This window comes from Coloeus monedula, assembly GCF_965178545.1.
Source record: "Coloeus monedula genome assembly, chromosome: 9".
Lineage (NCBI taxonomy): Eukaryota > Metazoa > Chordata > Aves > Passeriformes > Corvidae > Coloeus > Coloeus monedula.
In genome coordinates this window covers 5,791,525-5,813,684 of record NC_138789.1, presented here as the reverse complement: position 1 = coordinate 5,813,684, position 22,160 = coordinate 5,791,525, and the positions used below count along the sequence as shown (strand labels likewise).

Here is a 22,160-nt window from a genome sequence, read left to right as displayed (position 1 = left end):
TAAGAGACATTGTTAACATAAATGAACATGCCCATGCTGTTTATTTCTCAGAAACAAAGGTCGCGTTATCTTCCGAGAGAAGCTTCTTGGTTGGATGAACGAACAACTGCTGGTGGAATACTCCAAATGGATGATGATTTCAATACTGCAGAGCCTGGTTTTGGACAGGTGATGCCTGGTGCAGAATTCCGACTTGTTACCTCCCCAAGGCAGTCTTGTTGCACTGGTCAGGCTTTCTGTGAGGGCTGTGCTTCAGGAGAACTTCCCTGCCTGGGGTGGGGGGCCAAGAAAGCCTCCTGCCTGTTTGGTTGCAGCCCGGGAAGGAGCAAGGCCAAGCATCTTCTGGATGTTCTGCAAGAACAAAGAGCAGGATATCATCACACCATGGTGAAGGAAACAAAGAGGAATACCAACTCTGCTCACAGAATAGCTGGGGTTGGAAGGAACTTCTGCACACCATCCAGTCCAACCTCCCCAGCCAAGGCAGGGTCACCCAGAGCAGGTGACAGGAACGTGTCCAGGCAGGTTTTGAATGTCTCCAGAGAGGGAGACTCCACACCCTCCCTGAGCAGCTGTTCCAGTGCTCTGCCACCTTCATTGTAAAGAAGTTCTTCCTCATGTTGAGGTGGAACTTCTTGTTGTTTAGTTCATGGCCATTGCTCCTCATCCTGTTGCTGGGCACCACTGAAGAGTCTGGCACTATCCTCTTAAAACCCACCTTTGAGATATTTATATAATGAGATCCCCTCTCAGTCTTTTCTTTGGACTAAACAGGCCCAGCTTCTTTAGTCTCTTCTCATTAGAGATGTTCCAGACCCCAAATCATCTTTGTGGCCTCTGGATTCTCTCCAGTAGCACAAGTAAAACCTCCCCACTTGTTTCAACAGAGTCAGGTTCTCACCCACATAGTCCTATCCATCTGGCTACTGTATAATGAACCTCTCTCCCTATATGTTCAAAACAGCTCAGCATGGAGCCAGACAGCCATCCACAAGAGAGAGCTGGGCCATTCCTCCCCACCGCAACAAAAGCCTCTGAACAGCAAATGCATATTTTGGATGAAGATTCTTTCCCATTTCCAACTACACACCCCACAGTCAGCTGTCTTTACACACACGATTAACATACAGTATCATTGCAATTTAACTGCAGTGCAGGTTCCCAACACCTTCCCAAGGGCAGACCCCACAGCACTTGGTTTTCCCAAATTCCAAAAAGCGCTGTTGGTGGTGGCCATGGGAGCTGGAGGCTCTGCAGGCTGGCGAGGAAGGCTCTCTCCTAATGCAGCCAGAATTTGGGGCAGCAGCATGGCAACCACAGTGAGTGCCAAGTGCAAGTCAGGAGCTTAGTCCCAGAATTAACATGAATGCCAGTGCTGCACACAGAACAGTGGGGCGCTGGAGACATGCAGCATAACAGGACATATGGAGCAAACCCCAAAACCTGACTATTGGAATGACCTCCCAAGCAGGGTGTTTCAGTGGAAAACAACAAACAGGGGAAGATTTAATTGGCAGAGCCAGGCATAAGCCAAAAACTCACAGCAGAATATTTAAATTTGAATGGTTTTTTTGATTTTTGTGAATTTCCTTTAAATTTCACAACAGTGCAACTACAAAGAGTCATCAGTTCTTTCAGCTTCATCTTTCACTGTAAGGAACTCCAGCTCAAGATGCTGCTCCTGCAATGCTGGCAAACAGGGACATCTGATGCAGGGGAAAGAAGAAAACAACTGTGTCCTCCTTGTGTCACCACCTGATTGCTGGCTATCGAGACAACAAAAGGAGGAAGGAGGATTCTCTTCAAACCTGAGGATTCTCTCCAAAAAAACTGTCAGGATAGGTCAGACTGCAAGGTCACAGAGCTCTTGCACTTCTTTATCATGGAAGGAGCATAAACTAAAACAAACAAACAAACAAACAACCACAAAAAAACCCCAAAACAACAACAACAAAAAACCCCCCACAAAACCAGATCATTTTTCAATTCCACAGTAGCTAAAATAAAATAAAATCAAATCAGGATTGATTCCAGCTGGAGATTATGAAAAGGAAGGTTTCAGCCCACAAATAAGGAACACATGAAGAGGAATTGCATCAGGTTTAGTCCATGGCATACAAAAGCCAGCCACTGGTTGATGTTCAGCAACTGAATATGTATGAGAGCATTAACTCCATCCTGTGGTTCCTCTTAGTGGTTCTTTGACCAAGACACGGACAGGAAAGAGGAAACGAGCAGTTAAGGGACAGACCCAGCAACACCAGAGGGTGCTGCAGAGCCAGGACAGGACTGGTGTCCTGTCAGCTTCCTACCGGCTCATCCGCGGAGCAGATATCCTAGCAGGGATCCATGGAACCGAGAAAGTGTGCACTGCCTCCTCCCTGCTCCTTTATGCACGAAGAGAGAGGAGAACTGGGGTGCTAAAGTTTCTTCCAACTGCTTGAAGAGGAAGAGAGATGACTGTCTGTCTGTCTGAATTCCAGACTACTGACATTGTCCAGCGTTACCCTTCCATGCAGTCTCCCTCCCTGCTCTGGAAGGCAGAAAGCATCACACACTACCTCGAAAGCAAGTTTTGCTGGACAGCAATCCTGAAGTCTACACAGCTGGAAACACCAGGGATGGGTCAAGGTCCAGCAGAAACTTTATCCCACCTGCTGTGGGCCATGTTGGACAAGGAAATCTGCAGAGTCTACTTCCAACACAAGTACGACCATCACCCTCAGGAGCAGGGAGGGAAGAGTAAGATTTAAGGATCGAAATCCCTCATTTGAATTCTCCTGATCTTTCCTCAGATGAGAGCAGGAAGGACAGGAGCTGCTCCTACTTTTGTCTTCAAACCCACAAGGGACCTCAGACAAGGCAGCAAGTGGCTCCCTGTTCTAAGACCAGGCTCTGTAGGAAAATGCAATCCTGGCAGTAGGGATAATCGCTGGCTCCCCCTCCCACTGGGAACACATTTCAGTGAGAAGCAGCCTAATCTACAGTTCAGATGCATGTGAAAAGGAAGTGAAGAGCAGCAAAAGCCCGAGGAACAGCAGCATATCCCTCTTCCCAAACAGCACAGGTGAAGGCTGGGAGCTCAGAACCAGGAGCAGGGACAGAGGATGTAACCCTGACACTGCACCTCCCACCCAGACCAGCAGCAGACTTTCCCAGCTGAAACCCAACAGCTCAAGGACCCTTGGAAGGCCTCTCCCAGCAACCCTCCTCTCTCCAAACAGGAAGGCAGGAGGAACTAGGGGACAGGATTTACGTGCCAGGGAGAGCTGGGAACAGTGCAAAGGAAGTTACTCACTGCGAGGTGACTATTTTCGGAGATGATGGCCAGGTCACAGGCAGCAAAGCTTCCCAGTGTTTGAAGAGTTTATCATCCCCACATGAAGAGAGTCCCTGATGCTGCTCCTGCCTGTCCCACTAATGTCAGTTTAATCACTGCCCAGGCAGTCTCCCACCCCCACAGACTCCCCTGCATTTCCCACCAGGTCGCTGGTTTTTCATACACACAGGAGTTCCTGCTCTACCTCTGAGCTCCACAGGAACATCTCTCTTCCTTGTCTTTGATGGTTTCCCAGGCAGCTCCAGGATTTAAGGAAAGACTGAGGGACTATGGTCTCCTTGCTTTGTTCACAACCTGTTCCCTGATTTTTGAAACACCTCCACTTCTCCTCTTTTGTCAGCAGCATGAAGCCAGACACCAACTCCCACACCAGTTGTCCTCTCTTGGGCCAGCACCTGTTTTGAAGCCAACCTGGCAAGATTTCCCCTTCTGCACACAGTGAAATACAAAGGATCACAAAGCCTTCACCTCCAAGGTCATTGAAAGCACTAAGGTACAAGTCTTTGGCACCATTTTAAGCCCTTAATTACTTTCTTGCCCTCTCCCCCTGGCCTGTCACAGCTTCGAAGTCCTCTTCCCAATGCTGTTATCACCTAGGTTCTTTCAAATAGGAATAAAGCCAAGAGCAGGATGCCAGCAGCAATCACAGCTTCAGTTCTGACCTCTTGTGCAAACTAACATATCCCTGCCCTTCCCTCCAGGTAGTAAGGAGGAAGAAGCTGAGCTGCCTGACAGCAGGAGAAGTGCAGGAATTGTTAACCATGATCATGTAAATAAGGCAGCACTATGAAGACTGCAGTCTCACACCCTTCTCCAAAGCAATAAACTCACTCCCCTCTTCCACAGGGACATCAGCAGGAACTCTCAAGCACAAGGGCAATTTTTTCCCAGAATTTTAATGGAAAGCCCAACCCACTGCAAAGAGCTTGGCATTTCTGCCCCTCAGTTCATGCTGCCCAGCTATTTCACCATATAAAACATCAGGAAATGCCTGAACTAACCACAGGAATTATATTTTTGGACAAAAAATTGATGGATTTTTCAGCAAGAGAGTCCCCCAATCAACCCAATGGGTGCAGAAAAATCTTGCTACCACTGCTAATTAATTTGCTATCATGATCTGCAACACTTAAAAGAAAGGACTTTCCATGTAACTGATAACACAGAACAGCACCAGCCAAGATTGCCTGAAGGAACAGCATCAGACCACAGCATCCCAGGAATTCTAGAAGGTGATCCTAAGAGCTAAATATGTCTCAGTGCTTTCAAAGCAGCAAACACTGCTCTAGTTACTGCGAAGTGAAAGTTTGTCTTGCAGCAAACAGAGCAAGGAAGCCCCTGCCTGTCCTTTGGTGAAGCTTGGCCTGCTTGGAGTAAGGAGTGCCCAGATGAACCTCCAGGTGATCCTTTCAGCATAAATAATTCTACAGTTCATTATCTGCTTTTGCATAGGACCAGATTGGGATTCATTTCAGCACAAGTACCCAATACAAAGGGCTATGGAAAATTCCACTCACCAGCATGCAGTTTGTGACTAAAGGAATTCTGTGCTATGGAGCTGCTCTGTCAAGCTCACCCAGTTCTGGCATTACACACCACTTTCCTTTGGTGATCTGTTTTTAATCTTTCTAAGTCCCCTAGTCTAAGATTCCTTGGCACCCCTGAGGAAAAGCAACAAGTGGGTCAAGGAGAAAAGCAGCAAGAAGTCAGGAAGTGAATCAAAGAAAAGGGAAATACAAATACAGAAGAGAAGGTAATTTGCAGCTAGTTGCACCAGCATTCATCCAGAGTCTATTAACTTATCCAGAGCCCCCAAGGGGGAACTGGAAAACAAAATAGACTTCTTGTTCCACTGCGAAGGCTCTCTTGTCCTCACCAGACATTCTTGCTACTTGAGCTGCCAGTGAACCTTCCTGAACGGATCCCTTATCCTCACTGATATCCTCACCCTCTTCCAAAAGACGGGACTATGGAGCTTTGCTGGAGAGCTCTGTGGAGCACACTCTCAGCTTACCATACCAGACCCCCTCTCTGTGTCACGTCCCTAATGCTGGGAGAGACTTGACACCAAAGGTACAGTTCTTAAGACTCTGAAAAAAATCAGGCATCCAGCAAAAACAGGAAGGACAAACCCAAAAGAGGAGCTTTAACTCTTTCCTCACTTTTCTAGCAACTTTATGGACTGATGAAACTTTTATAGAGCTGCAAGCCACCTAGGAAGTTTCCCCTTAAGATGCTGCTGTTTGTAAAGATGCACATATTGCTGTAAAAGTTGTAATTACTAAGAAGTAGGATTTAGATCAGCTTCTGGAGACAATCTCTCGGTATGGCAATCCACAAAGTTATCACACAAGTCAGGAATCCATTTCTGCCAACTCTGTCCTAGAGCCCTGGTGCATGTCTCCAGAGCCAAGTCTTCCAAGCCTGTCCAGGCAGACTGTTTTAAAGATCCCACCCAGAATTGCTTTGAATATGAGGCACAGAAATGAAGACAAAGAAACCACAAACAGATCCAAGATAATACATGCAATACTCCTCTTCCTGGATGGGGGTGTGCTTTTCCTGCTCCAGGGAAAGTGTACTCACCTGTCTGATTGACATAGTGCAGAGAATGTAGAGGAAGATGAAGGAGCAGTCAGTGTAATCCTCACCCAGGAGGTTGCGGTGGGAGAGACCTTGGATGTACGAGAGGGGGATAAACGGAAGCTTTGCCACCACTCGGCCATCAAATCTGAAAAAGAGAGCACTGGACCACCACTGGAGACAGCAAAAGAGCTTTTGGATACAGAAAGAACAAGTGAGCATCTTCAACAGGCCACCAGAGCAGGTAAGACCACATGGAAGGCTAAAAAACCTTGCTGCCTTCTCCAGCCCCTCTCCATAGACTACACCAGGGAGGATAAAGACATCTCTCTCTCCAAGCCCTCCACACTCAACCATCCACAGGGTAGGATTCCCTCAGGAACAGTCTTCCCATAATCAAAGTGTTTCCTAGTGATTTAAGTGATCAACTGGATAAGCTGCTGGTTCATGAAATCTTGGTGTTTTGCAATTTTCTGGTGCATTTTATTTCAAAGTCAGATTTAGCAGATCACCTCCCAGACCACAGTCAGCACTTCAACAAAAGATGAACGACTGTCACCCTGCTGTATTGCAGTTACTGCAACCAGACAGACCCTTTGCTCAAGCAAAACAGCATTTTTTGAGCAGAGCGTAAATCAGACACCTTCTCCTTCCCTGGAGCAGCTGTGCTCCTCAGGATGCACAAGAGAGCCAGCAGCAGAACACTTAATATTCCCAGTTTCTCTGCATTAGCTCTGGAGATGAAGGCAGTGCAGAGGCAGGATGATACTGCATATTCCTAGCAGCATGTCCTGCTCCTGGAATCCCTCCAGGTCCACATTCCAGGGCATTGGGCAGAGCGTGAATTTTGGCCAGTTTGCAAAGATTTCTCCCAAGCCAGACAGTCAACCCAATCTTTTGATGTAGATGTGTGTGATGCCTCATCAGCATGTGCATATTTGGATGCTATTTTCTCTGCATGTGCTAATTTTCAAACAGGTGTTTCTTGTTTCAAGAGATCCTAAATGAGCCTTCTTTCCTGTGGAGATGCATTCACACAGCCACGGCTCAAACACACGCCAGCTTTGTTTACATCTCACAGGCAGTTTGGCAAAAGAGCTTGAAACGGATGTTTATCTCCCTGGAACATCCCCCAGTGGCTTAAAATTCTGCGTTATTCCTGCTGTGAGAATGACAAGTACTTCAGCAGTAGCACCTTGAGGTACCTGCTTTTAATTCCAGCAGGTTTTCACAGTTATGAAGAGGTACTGGAATGTACAACTCTTAGTGTAAGGCAGAGAAGTGATTGCATTAAGAAATTCCTGGCAATGCAGCCAGAGAAAATTGAGACACATAGAAGGTAAGTCCTCTCCTGGGAGAAATCCGTAGTGGCTTGGAGGCCACTGCTGCTGCAGATCTCACTGTCATAATGAATCTTTTAAGCCACAAGTCACTCAGCTGTTTGTCTTGGGCACAGCACTCTGCTCCTTGGGTTTAAACCAGCCTTGCTGACACGTCCATATCCTTCCAGCACGGTCCAACCTGCTGTCCCGTTACTACCAACACTCCAGGAATGACAGCAGATCATCCCAGTGATTTCCATTTTGGCTAAGGTGGCACTTGGCAATAGTGAGATGCTCAGCCAGAGTAGCAGCATCTGCAAAATACCTATCCAAAGCGTGGCACATCATGCTGCTTCCACACAATTCCTACCCCTTTTTTCCCAGAAGCCATGAACTCATTCAAGTAAAGGAAAAGCAGCAAATGTGGCTACAGCCATTGCAGATGTCAGCCACCCTTTTCCTCGCTTTCCTACCACACCCACAGTGCCTCCATAGATACCCCAAACAGGAGTAGCTTCCCAGAGGGAGCCTAGGAACCTCCTGAATCCTTAAGTGAGCAACAAGCAGCTGCTCTTCACACTATGTCAAGAGACTGGACAGTACAGGAGAACCTGCACCAGCCATTCTGCCAGCTTCAGACAGGGCAGGTACCACCCACCAAAGCTGCCATTTGATGCAGATTCATTGCCTACTTTGGACTGAGACCAAGAACAAATTTTTAATTATCTAGCCCTGAAGGCCACACAGCCAAATCTTTAGATTTTAATTCCATAGCCTCAGCTATTGGCAAGAAAGCTCAATCAGAGAGCTCTCTGGATACTCCTGCTGCTCAGATTCCCTCTAAAGAAAAGAGGAGGTTAAATGAAAGATAAGCCCAAAGGTTCACATCCGTTCTCTGTTCAGTAGCATGGTCTCTGTGGGCAGGAATCCTCAAAAGAAGAACAAGACAAATAAACTTAATAGAAGTTTATGGGTTTCTTCTTTTTTTTAAAGTTAATATCTAAGGAAGGAGGAGCCATATAGAATTTAATCCAAATCAACTCCTTCCTAAAGTTTGTAACAAACTTACAGTTCTGTAACACTTGTTAGTCACAGAATACTCAGAACAACTGCCTCTTCCCCCTCTAGGAAAGTGGGCACAGTGGGGTAAAACATTTTTAGTTTGTTTTTCAGTTTGCTTTAGGGGCAGGTGCTGGTGCTTGTATTGTATCCAAAGAGCAAGGTAAGCACTTGGAGGCCTCAAGGGCAGCACTACAAATGCCCCCTCAGACACCTTGCTGCTCACAATGCACCTCCAGCCCTGCTCAGGGCTGCAGTGAACTGAGACGTCAGTGACTCAAGACTGTACCAAAATTTTAAAGTCCTCCAGCGCTGGGTTGCTCTGCTCAGAATGCTCAGTGCTGAAGTCTAAGCTGAATAAATAAATGATCCACACAGTGGCACTTCTGTTACTATGTTACCCCATGTTTGCAATTTATCCACCCACAGATCTCCAGTGAAATAACAATTGACAGTATCCTGGGGACTGCTAGCACAGAGGCCAAAGGCTTTGGTGCCCAAGAATGCAAATTTCTGTTTGCAGGGCAAGTATATTGCCCAGATATCAAGCAGCCTCCTAAAGGTTATGCTAATAATATTCATATCATCTTCAGATTTAACTGCCAACAGTTCATATTTCAAGTGAATCAAGTTTTAAAAACCAAGCACAGCCTTTCAGATTTGCATATCTGAAACAAAGCTGTCTATAACTGTGCAAACCAGTTTGGGGTTTCTTATCTGTTTGGTTTTTTAAACTACACCTATCCCAGGTCACTTTTAAAGCAAATGAAGCTCGGAGCCCATGCCTGGACCTGTTTATATCTGGACTGTGATTACCTCAAGTAAGGCAACAACAAACTCTGCAATTACAGCTTATTTCTAAGGGCAAGAGAGCTGACCCAATTTTGTCTGCAAGAGCATTCTTTGGTCATACCATTACGGCAAAGCCAAAGCAGCTGAAGACTGAAGATGTTTGCCTGAGATGTACCAAACTTGCCCTAATCAGGATGTTCCCATGCAGAAAGGATATTAAAGCTGTATCTAGACTGAATGCAATTTGTTCCATTTGGTTGTGTTCAGTACCCAGTGTTCCCTCTTGAGCAGGATGTGCATGGGATGACCAAACCACCACATCTTCATATGAAACATGGATCCATTTATTTATTTATAGTTCTTGGCTGGACAATGTCACTCTTAACACTTCAAGTGATGAAGGGAAGATGGAAAATATATTCACCATAAATATGTAAGAAAAAAATCCAGGAAGTTGATACTTACATGGAGTTAAACATTCCCATCAAGGCAGTGAAGCAGAAGCCAATTGCAAACATGGATTTCATCCTAACCTGCAAGCAGAAAGGTCAGAGATAATCAAAACAACAGGCCCACGCTGAGGTATTATGACCTCACACCCTTAAAAACAGTCTTTGTACAGATCATGAAACCAAGAGGGAAAAAGGATGACCCAGGAGACAGAGGGGTTGTAAAAGTGACTGGAGAAGTCCCAAAGAGAAGTCAACAGCTGGGCACAAAGGCAGCCACAGTGTGGCCCACTGATGTAAAGTGCTGCTTCAGGAATCCAAAACCAAAAAGTGCTCAAGAATTGTCCCATTACCTTGCACAGGCTGGTTTTATTTTTTCCTTAAACCTATAAACCCATCAGGGGGATTCCCAGGGGATCCCCAGCAGGGAATCATTACAATGACCAGAGTTATAGGAAGCCACAAAAATTAATTCTGTGAAAAACATAATGGAGACTTATAAAGATGAAAATAGCTAAGGTTTGGCATGAGATGAGGCAGTAACTGCTGGAGAACTCTGTGGCTCATACTAAAATCTGTAGTTATTAGAGAAAATCCAGAAGGACCTTTCCAGAGGAAAAGCAGCTATGTCTGCCAAGTGAGCAAAGTCCTTCTGTTGGAAAACTGACTGAAATCTTCAGCAGCTGGGAACTGGCTTTAAATTTTCATACCATTGACAAGTCCCTGTTGTTATTCTTCAGTTTCTCTTCTTGTCTCTCTGGAAAGACAAAAACAACTGTTATAATCACTTATGTCAACCTAGAAACCAAAGTGTTCTCATTTCCAGGAAAACTTAACCTCTTTGGCTCTCCAAACAAACAACACTTCCAAAATCAACTCCAGCTCTCTTTGCCAGACAGTAGAAAGTGAAAAACTGTACATAGCCAACTGCTTCTCCACCACAGCAACATGCAGTAAGTCAGGCACAAAGAGAGGGGGCAGCTGGAATCACACATTCAGCACTTTTGAAAGAAATGCACCCAATGTCAGATTAGCTAAATCAACCAACTTACACAGGAGCATGAGCACTGCTGCCAGGAAATAGAGACAGTGCCCCTCTACCACAGTTCCCAAACGGAGCAGTAATCAATTTGCTGCACACCATCATAAATACATTGATTAAGTAAGGATTTCCTTTTGGAGGTCTCAAAAGCGAAAACCATGCACAGAGCTGGGAGCTGCATCTCAGCAACACCAACATCCTGCTGGTCTTAGCAATGAATTTTGCGCCCTTCTCACATCTAGGAGATTCTCCAAAGAGGAAAGAGATTTCCTATATGAAATTCAGTAATGAGTGTATTACTGTGCTTTGCAGAAAATACTTTCATTGGAAATTTAGTCTGTCCTTAAATCACCACAGACTTCAAAGATACTCAGATTTTCAAGCAGGCCTTTTCCGTGTCCCTCATTGGAGGGCTGCTCTGGCCTTCAGTATTACCCGCTATCTCTCACCTGTCCTGTCCCACACCCCCATCATTCCTTGTGCTCCTCTCAGACTGAGGATCCAGAGGGGCAGCCAGGGCTGGGAAGCAACAGCCAGCTGAAGTAAGGATGTGAATAATGAAGGAATATCCAAATAACAACACAAGTGAAGAGGGGAGGATGCAGAAGGACTGCCAAGGGCTATCCAGCATGGGAGTTTCAAGAGATCCCCACTGAAGTTCCAATACAAGAGGCCCACAGCTCAGAAGCTCCACAATGCTCTCCCAAGTCCCTGCTAAGCACAGGGACTCACAGTCAGTGTTACTAAAAGCAATAGCAACATCCCTACCCAATTTCTTAGAACTCTCTCTGCTATTTCCATTTGCTCCTAAATACAAACCTTCCAGACACCTGCTTCCTGACCCAGGTGGAAAGTTTTGTCTTGGGATATTTCAGCAACCACAGGCCAGCTCTTCAGGAATCACATTTGGCACAAATACTTGTTTTTTCCCCTCTGTTGCATAACTAGCCATCTATTTAGGTGGGCTAAAGGTTACATAGAGGAAAGAACACAGCCCTGATTGCCCAATATACCTGACCTATCTCTCACCTATTTCTACAGATTCAAAATGAACATATTCTGGGTGATCTACCAACTTTATATAAATGGCCTGTTCCCGCCCAGCACATACATAAACAACCTGTTAAGTACTTTGCTGGGTACTTTACAGCTGGGTAAAGGCACAGAGAAAGAGGACTGAGTTAATAAGCAGCTCCCTGGCATCCAAAATCATCTTATTCTGGTCATTGGAACACAAACCATGAGGATACAGGGATACAGACTTGCCAGGACTGGGGTTTTTGTTTTGCTGTCCATCCAGCACTCATGTGGGCTCCTGGGATTGTCACTATTTTTTCTTCCAAAGGCACATGGACAGAGAGAGCAGTAGCAAGGTGTAAGCTAACAAAATAGCTCCTTAAACTGAAATAAGAGAAGGCTACACCAATGGCTAAAGGTGTCCTGTTCCAGCAGTGTCAAAGATGATTTAGACACAGTGTGACAACTGGTTCATTTTACTGTTAAAAATAAAGTTTTGCAAGTAGGAAACACCAAAGTAAGCTTTCCCAAGTAACCTTCCCCCACCTCCTTGTGCACATGCATGATTCAACCCTTATGAAACCAAGTAATATCATCCACACACCTTCTGTCTTACTCTATGCACCGAACAGATAGCAACTGAGGTAGGTCTGTATCACAGCTGTTACTTATCCATAAAGCCTCAGTTCAATATTTACTTTTTGTTAACTAAAATGGTAGAACTTGGAAGAACTCCAGCACAAGTAGATTTGCTGTGACAACAATGGCCCATCTTGCAGAATGATTTGACATCCAGTAAGTTACTGAGATCAGAGATTTCAAAACCATTTAACAGCTGTGAGTCATTTTCTTGAAGTCCAGTGTGACATTTAGGGTCTGATTTTTCAGAAACACCAAGAATTCATCTTTGCCTGAGCACAAATGAATATTCAAGTTACACAGCACTAGTAAAGAAAAAAAAAAAAAAAAATCAGTGTCAGAATCTTAGGCTTGGCCAGCAAGCATCACAGCAAACAAAATCAGTGGTCACTTCCTAAGTTCTGATCTCTGTCCCTTTGTGCTTTTTCATCTGCAAAACAAGATTATTTCAGTGTATAAAAATTGGTGGAGCATCTGAAGTCCTCAGATTCTACTGTTTATTGGTTTAATCCAAGCACAAGTAAAATACTGTCTGCTAGGAACACAGCTTGGATGGTGCCCTGCAAAAAAGTCATTGTCACACTTCTTTTATTTAATGTTATCTGTAGTTGTTACATGTGATCACTTTCAAAGTTGCCTTATCCATCAAGCAGTGTTCATCCCATGCAGGGATTAGTCAAGATTAAGAACTGAAATGCACAAGAGGAAACATTTTGGCTCATGTCCCGTCAGGAATCTAATGACAGCAGGTTTTCTACCTAGGAAGAACTGTTTGAAGATGTGTTTATAATTCCCAAGCTTTGTACAGATCAAATGACTAATCCAGCTACCTGGTGTTACAGAGGAATGAGGAAACCAACTCCCAGGAGCTCTCAGAACTGTTCCTGACATGATCTCTGTAATAATTTAACTGAGCTTTGCTGCATGTTGTGAGTCCTGCAGATAGCAGAACTTCCTAAAACACATGTTCCTTTAGACATCTCTTTACATTGTTCTTGCTTAGTTCAGTACTTAAAGAGTTACCCTAACCCAGAAAGAATTCAGCTTGCAGACAATGAAAAAGAATAGAAAAATAAATCACTGCCTAAAATTGAGAAAAACTAATTAATCAAACTTGAAATTAATCTAAGCACAGTTACAGTTAACATGAACACCTTCAACTCTGAAGTGTTCAAATGAAGGGGAAAAAAAAGATCCAAAGTAAGAGTTCCTATAGTTACTGCAAGCTGCCAGTGCACTGCAGCAAAGAGCTTTGACATATGGAATTAGTAACAGCCATGGATATCAAGGCTAAAATGGGAGAAAAAAAATCAGGGAGCTCAGCAAGAGGTGCTGCTCCTCTCAGCGATCTGCCCATTTGATCAAAACCACCAGGAAGTTGGGTATCTCTGGCCTTGGCAGAGTAAGGCAAATGAATAAATAGCCTTGAAAGGAAGGAAAAGATATCACTTCCATCAGTTTCTCAACTTCCCACCATTTTTGAGGCACCATTCTTACCTATCTTCTTTTTCTGCTGTCGGCCTGCTGATTCAGTTATCGTTTCCTTCTTCTTTTCCACTGCAAAATGAAAAGATATTCCATCATTTCTGCACAGTGATACCACCACTCCTTTTCCACACACCAAACATTAAGTAATTAATTCCTTTGCAGAACTGGGGCACAAAAAACAGCTAAGTATGACTAAGAACATATTCAGAATCAATAAATCATCATCTACCCAGGCTGATTACACCAATCACTTAAAAACTGTAATAAAAAAAAAAAATTCAAAACCCTGGATAAGATACAAACATATTTAAAGGGTTAATTTTGAACTCTGTCAAGAGCTCATTACATTGTGGACTGAGCAGTCTGGCGACAATTTTGGCTCAACTGACCCTTGCTGATTTGTCATTAGTATTAAACAGTACTTTTGATTCAGCAAGTGGAATGAAAAGAGCTTTGTGGCAAGCTCTGTTCCCAATTATCTGCAGTGGGAAGCAGAATACAGGAAAGCCTGTGTTCTCATACATCCCTTCTTCACAGGCAGGCACTCTCAAGGGAAATGCTGTCCAAGCAGTCAGCCACAGCCTCTCCACTCTTCAATTAATTAGCACTGAAGTATTTCCAATATTTTAAAGTAGGAGCCTAAGTTCAAAGGTACTAAAACCCCAAATCAGACATGCACCAAGCACCTGCAACCAACCACCACTGCAGCAAACCAGGCTAACAGAGCCAGAACAGGGAACTGGGAACACAGTAAATGAGCTGCTCAGCTGCAAATGAGGTTCTGAGACAGCAAAAAGGGCTTTTTCAGGAAGCAAGAGACATTTTTCATCAAGACCTATAACAAGAGTACTCCAAGAAGCAAGGATAATGAAGCATGACCCTGGTCTAACAACAGATAGCAGCCTTTTTTTACTTTAAACTCTTTACATTTATGCAAACTGCATGTACCATATCTACTCTACCAGCAAACAGCCTTGGCTCATCGTTACCTCACAGACACCTGAGTGCTAGGGCTCCCCTCCCTCATGAAGTAATAGCTCAACACAAACCCTCCAGCCCTGATTTTACAGAGGAAATGAAGACAGCCAACCTTCCAAGCCACGCCAGGATCTGTAGTGCTGCCTTACAAAATGCCCGTGTGTCAGTCACAACTGCTCAGAAAATCACACCAGCCCAGACAAGTCACCTAAACATCACCCCCCCATGGCAATGGAGTGAGACACAATTGCTTTCCCCAAAGAACATGAATATCTCTCGTGGGCAGGCTAGCACAGTGAGGAAAACAGGGAGCTTGTGTCCCTTGGGAATACTGGAGAGAGGTGTCAGATGACACAATGCACCCAGTGCTCACAGAACACTGTCTCCAAAACCTTCCTTATGCCAAATCCAGATGGGGAAACCTGATCAGTCCATCCTCCCTGGTCCACATAACCCCATGGCCCCAGCTCTAAACAATGCTATTAAGCCCTATGCCAACCACGAGGAACTCCCAACCCCAATTTCCTTAGGACTGTTGGGCAGTCTCTAAAGCCTGTCCATGGGAACCTTAATGTCAACACATCAGAAATTCCAGGGACAGCCTTCAGCCTTGCAAGTTTACCCCCACATTTACCCAGAACAATCCCTACATCGGCCTCAGACAATGCTGAGCCTCTGCCTAGGAAGGAGAGGACAGGAAGAGATGAAACTAAGGAGTAACAATGTCTGCTCAAGCACACTGCTCAAGCACACTGCTCAGCCCCTTTGTTTTTGCCAAACGACTCTCACGGGAGAGCCTGAAGATCTCAAATGTGTTTTTTCCTGTTTCAGATGTGTTAGATAACAGTTGAAAGGTGGGGTTCAAGTGGTCCACTTGGCAAGCTGTAAGCCCTCAGGTCAGCCAGCTGTCCTCAGCACAAGAGGGGAATGGAAAAAAGCAAAGCTGAATTTTTACTGACTCTTTATTCAGCTTTACCTTTTTTTTTTGTTGGGGGTGAGGAATCAAACAAGGAGATCAGAAACTAATTGAGATGCATGAACCTCACATCATTCCCTTCACAAATGATAGCCTAGATACCCGGAGAGCTATAAAAGCAAACAGCATTAAACTCTTACAGCAATCATTAGGCCTAGAGATTAAGCCCTGCTAACTGCTCTCAGAATTTAACAGCACAAACAAGAGAGGACACTAAGTTTGCAGCTGGGTTTCAACTCCTTCTCTAACTTGCTCTTCTGGGGCTAATTCTATCCTACACCTAGGACAAGTGGGATTCAACTGAGGCAGGCAGAGATGCAATCCCCATCTGCTACTGCTGTGGTGACAAAAGCCCCTAATGTTGGAGCTGTAACACAAACATGACTATACTTCAGCTCCTCAGTTTATATTGCCCAGAGGAAGGCTGGAATAAGATGGGCTAGTAAGAGCAAAATGTGATAATATTGTTCTCTCGTGCATTAAAAAGCACTGACACCACAATGAAACACTTCTAAGGTAAAACTAGGTCTATTTTGGCCCCAGTTGTCGTGTGCTGTCTCTTACTGCTGTAACTTGGGTAGGGCGTACACAGTTGAGTTTAAAAAGCCAGAATTTCTCCTCTGCAACTTGGCTTCTGATACAGACAGGCCCATTTAAACACTCCATGCTCCCCCCTGTTTACCATTTTTCTTAATATTTGATGCAGATCTTCTGACTGCTCATCCTCAGCTCCTTTTTCCCTTCTTCCCTCATCCTTTGTTTACCCCCTCCCAGACCTCTCGGACCTCCTCTCTATGGAATGAACCTGGGACTTATTTCCTAATCAGTTCTATTTGCTTCCAGTTTACATTAGGATAATTTGTTTTTACATCAGCTGATTGCTCAGACCTTTCTATGATGGCTTTGTCTTTACTCATTCCCCACCATTAATCACCATTTTTAATCTTTACATAAAATGCTTTCCTCTCATGATATTCATTATTTAACCCCAGTTCCCTCTTCCTACAGGCCTCAAATTCTCCTCTTCACCCCGAAAGATGGAAATTGCACCTTTGAAGATATTTCAGGCATTTATTTCAGACACTGGCTACTCATGTTCAGAAAAAAAGATGCCAGTACCAATCTCTTACTCCCTCCTGTCCTCCATTGACAGGAGGGGTCATTTAGACAAGGCAAAAGGTCTTTGGCTGAGCTTCCTCCAGTAAAAGACCAGAATTAAGGACATAAACAAGCCTCTGATGAGTACTTACATTTCTTGCTCTGCTTTTCCACTTCAGCCTTTAATCTCTTGTATTTGTCTGTCCGATAAACCAGCACCCAAGTTATACCTGAAATAAACACTCAGCCAGTAACGAGGTAAGAAAAAACCTCCTGCAATAATACTGATATGAGTGAGCAAATCCATATGCATAAATTAAACTTTATGTCTATAAAACTCCGTTATAACACAACCAAGGGAGCACAGAGCACCAGCAAGCTGTACCATCCCCTTTCCTTCAAATCCCCTTCCCAAGTTCCATGTAAAATGGAACTGTAAAATAAACTATGAAATGAGCTACAGATTTAAACTAAAAAAACTTTTTGGTTTTTACTTTTATTGATAAACTATGTACAAAATAAACTCTACAATAAACATCTTCAGTTTCAGTTCATGCCCCGTTCATTACCAGCTTCAGTTTCTTCATGCCCAACAAGCTGTTGCTCACTTTAAAATTAAAGGTTGATTAAGGCAATAAACATCTGTGTGCTCTACATTTCCACACCTAACTAAGGCCTGAGGAATAATTTCTTCTCCTACTAGGACCTCTCTGTAAGTAGCATCACATTTTGGAAACACAAATTAGGTTTCAGGCTAGAAGAGACCTCGAGAGATTCTCCAGTCTAAATCCTTGCACTTAAACATAACAAAACCCAGTTGTGCCACAAGTGCAGAACCACTGGTTTGTGAGCTATTCACTGTCAGCCCCTACACAAAGCTTCTGGCCCCTTGTTTGGTTTTTTGGCTTTGGTTTGACAGCAGGGCCATGCTGCTGAGTCCCTGGACTCACCAGCTGCAGAGAAAGGAACCCTGTAAACACTTCTGAAGTCAGCACAGCCTCATGCTGTGAAAGGCAGAGGATGTGCAAACCTTGTAACCCCAAAAGCCATGCACCAGGGCTCCTAGAAGGCCACATTCCACCGGGGATTCTCCCCACCCTGGGATGTACAGAGATGGTGCTTTGCAGCTGTGGGATGAAGATTTGAGGACAGAGTGGATAAAAGGGATTTGGGGATACACACAATGCCAGAAAGGGGACCTCTGACCTGTGACTACCCCAAAAGGCACCTATCCAACACTTCCTTAAAAAACTGCCCCTATTTCAACCATTCAAATATAAACAACCTTTTCAAGCAGCTTAAGCCACCATCATTGCAAGGTCAGGTGACTTCTTCACATCCTTCCCACAACATCTACTGGGGAAAACCACTATGTCCTCTTTCATCCTCCAACAACCTCCCTCCCTTCTGGAGGGAATAACCCCCATTCCCACCGCTTTGCGCCAGAGCTCAGAGCTGTTCGGGGGTGATTCACTGCTGTCCTCTCGGGTGCCCGTGAGGAGGTTCAGGTGACCCCGAGCCACCGAGCCCCGTTTCATAGCCCCTTTACCCTGCTCTTCGCCCCCTCCCCAGGGCCCCCAATGCCGCCCCTTCACCCGCTCCCTGCCAGCGCTCGAGGGAGCTGCCGGCCGCCCTCCGGACACAGCCGCGCCCTCCCCGGCGCACCCTCCCCGGCTCACCCTCGGCTAGCAGCGCGGTGCAGACGGAGATGAACACGATGAGGAGGGTGTCGGCGAACATAGTGCTCATAGTGGTGTCACCACCGCCCCCGACCCAGCAACACCGCCGCGCACCCGGAAGTGCACCCGCCACCCGGAAGCCGTTTTTCCCCGCTGCCTAGCAACGCCCGGAAGCGACTACGTGCGCTCCCGGCTGGCGTTACCGGCTGCGAATGAAGCCGAGGGACCGGCGAGGGGCGGGGAAGGTGCGGCGGACGCTGCTTTGATTGGGCGAGACGGCTGTCAATCGTGGCGGCGAGGCTCTCCCCCTCAGCGAGGTTGAGGGGCGGTCGTTGTCATGGCGGTGTGGTGGTGCTGGACCCAACTCCTGCCGCAGCACGCCCGAGTCGCGCACACTGGGACCTGGTGAGGCCGCGCCCCGTTAAAGGCTCGAGGAGGGGCTCACAGAATCAGTGAGGTTGGAAAAGACCTCCACAATCATCCTTGAATCCAACCTGTGACCCAACACTACCAAGTGGCGTGTCTGGTCTTTCCTTAAACAGCTCCAGGGACGGTGACTCAAACACCGCCCTGGGTAGCCCATTCCAATGTCTAATCACCCGTTCTGTGAAGAAATTCATCCTAATGTCCGACCTAAACCTCCACTGGTGTACTTTTGACACTGGGTGTCTGGGTGTCTGCCCTCCCTGCACCTTGCCGGGATATGGTGCCTGAACCCACTTGCCAGGGAAGATGCACAATGCATTTGCTTGCAAAAAGGTTAGCTTGGAGAAGCCTTCCTGGTTTCTACAACTCTGCCCTGGCTTAATTTGCCAGTGGCATGAATGGAAGTGTTCAAGACCAACTTGGACAGGTTTCAGAGCAGCTGGTCTAGTGGAAGGTGACCCTGTCCATGGCAGGGGGGTGGAAGAGATGATCTTTAGTGTCCCTTTTAACCCAAACCATTCTAAGATTCTGTGATTCTATGAATACCCTGTTAGTGCATCTCACCAGGAGGCATTTTCTGGGGTCAGGTATTTAGGAATATCATTGCCTACCCTTTAGCAGGGGCTGTTGCTGTCCCACACACTCCTTGTACAACCAGCAGCTGTAAAAACAGCATTCTGTGATTCACAGGGAAATCAATCTCCCATTGCTCACGTGTGTAAAATATTCACGGATGGGACAAGACTATGAAGTGCATTAATGAGGACAGTGCAATAATGGCAAGGATTTGGCAGACAGACTAATTGACTTCTATTGAGGCTCCAGCAGTTACACCTGGAGCAGCAGAACTAGACCAAATCCACAGGTTGCAAAGGGGTGAGGAGACCTAGAAAGCAGAATTACAGAAAAGAAAGCAGGGCAGGCAGGGAAGGGCAGTTTTGTGCGTGTCCTTACGTAACGGAGGAGTTTGCTGTCAGTGACAGTGATACACTGTGGGATTACATGGGCAGAGCTGAGTGAAAAACAGCGAAAGGAAAAAACCTATTGCCCTTAAATTAAACACTCCATTCAGAAAGAGGGTGAGGAACTGTAGTTCAGAGAAGATAGCACAAGCAGCAAGTGAGGGCGTGAGGTCAGACAGCAAACAACCTCTCTGAGCCTGGGCCCAGGCACACGAGGAAACCAGAGAGCCACATGTATGCAGGTGGCTGAATCAGACGTCACTGAGAGGTGCAGCTACACACCACAGGAAAGTCCCAGTACTGTGCCCAGACACGGGGAACTTCCTGCAACATCAGGGCAGAACTGAGAACTGGATGTCAGCAACACAGGACTCAGAGCCATCTGGGAGACAGGGATGAAACGAGGATGGATATTTCAGTTTGGGGTGAGCAGCAGGAAGATATTGACAGCTGGTGATGCATCAGGACTTGTGATATACCGAAAAAAATCTTCTCCGTGAAGGTGGTGAGGCACTGGCAAAAGTTGCCCAGAGAACCTGTGGATGCCCCATCCCTGGAAGTGTCAAGGCCAGGTTGGACAGGGCTTGGAGCAACCTGATCTAGTGAGAGGGGGATTGGAATGTGATGATCTTTAAGACCCCTTCCAACTCAGTCCATTCTGTGTATCTATATTATTTTGTGCTACCTCATGCAGTTCCCTGTGCTGCATGCCGTCCTCCACCCTTTCTCCCTCTCTTTAGAGCTCCCTGACTTTCCTGGTTGTGAAATGTATCAACACGTATCAAAGCAGTATTTTGAAATAGTTTCTCTTATACTGCTGTGGGAAATGACTCACATGGTATCAGTTATTGATACGGAATGGGGGTTTTTTTGGCAGATCCAAGCCAGAAGAAGATGGTCAGTGACAAGAACAATTTTCCTCTCTGGTGTCCGTGCTTTGAACTGGAGGTAGAGGTGACAACAGGCTCTTTGTAATTTCATCCTGTCAGTTTGAATCACACCAGGATCCTTATCAGCAGATCCTTTTCTCAGACAGCACACAGCATATTACCCTCAATGGCATTTCCTTTCCAAAACAGCGTTCTGTGCTTTGATCAACGTGTAAAGGACAGATGAGAGTTGGGTGCAGTCTGATTTGATCTACCAGCCTGGGATATGAGAAAAAGGAAGGCATTTGCACTATACATCGCTCTGGTTACATGAGTTAGGGGCTGGTGTAGTCTACAAGCATTCTAGATATAGAAGTGGTAATGTTTATGGATGCAACCTTGAAACCAGATTAGAGAGACACATAATCCCAGGAGATTTCATATACTGAAGTCTCCAAACTTAAACTGAACAAAAGATTCAGTTTCTTTGCACAGTGTGTAAGTGACCAGCAGCCAGTAAAAGGGTGCGTAAAATTCTCAGTTTTGAGGAAAGGTGCCATCTAAAACTAACTGGGACTTGGATTTGATTCACTTCTAGTTCACAGCCCTGGCCTGGTTTTGAAAGAACTATTAAACTGACCTTTGCAAGTTCTCCTTGTGTTCTGTATAAATAAGCCTTGGATATCCCTAGTTCGTACCCCTCCAGGGCCCATCAAGAGGCATTTACTCATCCTTTCTCCTGCAGGTGTGTTTGCTCCTGCCACATGTCCAGCAATAAGGGGACCTGGAGGTGAAATGCCATGACGGGCATCCTACAGAGAAGCTCAGGATGGGCAGCACAGCCTGAAACAGGTGCAGCACAGCAGAGGGTTTGGACTGTCCCCAAGCAGGGCAGCAGTGAGGGCAGGCAGGAGGAGAACCAAATAACCTGAAGTTCTCACTGTCCTCAGGGGCTTTTGCCATCCAGATACAGCTGTGTCAGTGTTGGAGTAAGAAAGAAGAGCTGTGAATAGCTCCTGGGTCCCAGTGGGGTGCACAGGAGCTGTGCTCATGGTCAGTGCTTGGAAACTGGCTTGGGGCCATGGGAATCCATGGGAATTCATCCCTACAGGAAGTTCTCAACCACATATAGAACTTCCTTCCCTGGAAGTGGCTGCATGCAGTGCCATGCTCCCATGGCACTGCTGGAGAGGAATTGGGAGCAGTGGGCAGAGGGGCCATGGCTTCCTAGGACGCCCTCTCAAATCCTGTGTGATGAGGGCTGGGACATGGGACCTGTCTGGCAAACATCTCCACACCTGTTTCGCTGTGTTGAAGTGGAAAGTTAAAAAACTAAGTGAAAGTTCTGGTCCTCTGAACAGGGCTGGGAGGAACTTTGGGGCATTGCTTGGGCTGTCTCCTGCCCCAAAACAGGATCAGCACTACTAAACACTTTCCATAC

At 45.8% G+C, this 22,160-nt stretch overlaps 1 protein-coding gene across 2 annotated transcripts; it reads right to left on the bottom strand.

The window, feature by feature from the left end:
• Nucleotides 1–35: 35 nt before the first annotated feature.
• On the bottom strand, nt 36–18,590 carry TMCO1 (transmembrane and coiled-coil domains 1). Of its 2 annotated transcripts, none has more exons than XM_082287039.1 (7): nt 18,463–18,590; nt 16,936–17,013; nt 13,741–13,800; nt 10,256–10,302; nt 9,562–9,629; nt 5,927–6,115; nt 36–351 (listed from the first exon to the last, which is right to left on the bottom strand). In XM_082287039.1, the coding sequence occupies exons 1-7, from the start codon at nt 18,530–18,532 to the stop codon at nt 228–230; spliced, it is 636 nt and encodes a 211-aa protein (XP_082143165.1). In that variant the 5' UTR covers nt 18,533–18,590; the 3' UTR covers nt 36–227. The 2 variants fall into 2 exon arrangements, with proteins under 2 accessions (XP_082143165.1, XP_082143166.1); XM_082287040.1 differs by having other exon boundaries at nt 5,927–6,071.
• Between the last annotated feature and the right edge of the window lie 3,570 nt (nt 18,591–22,160).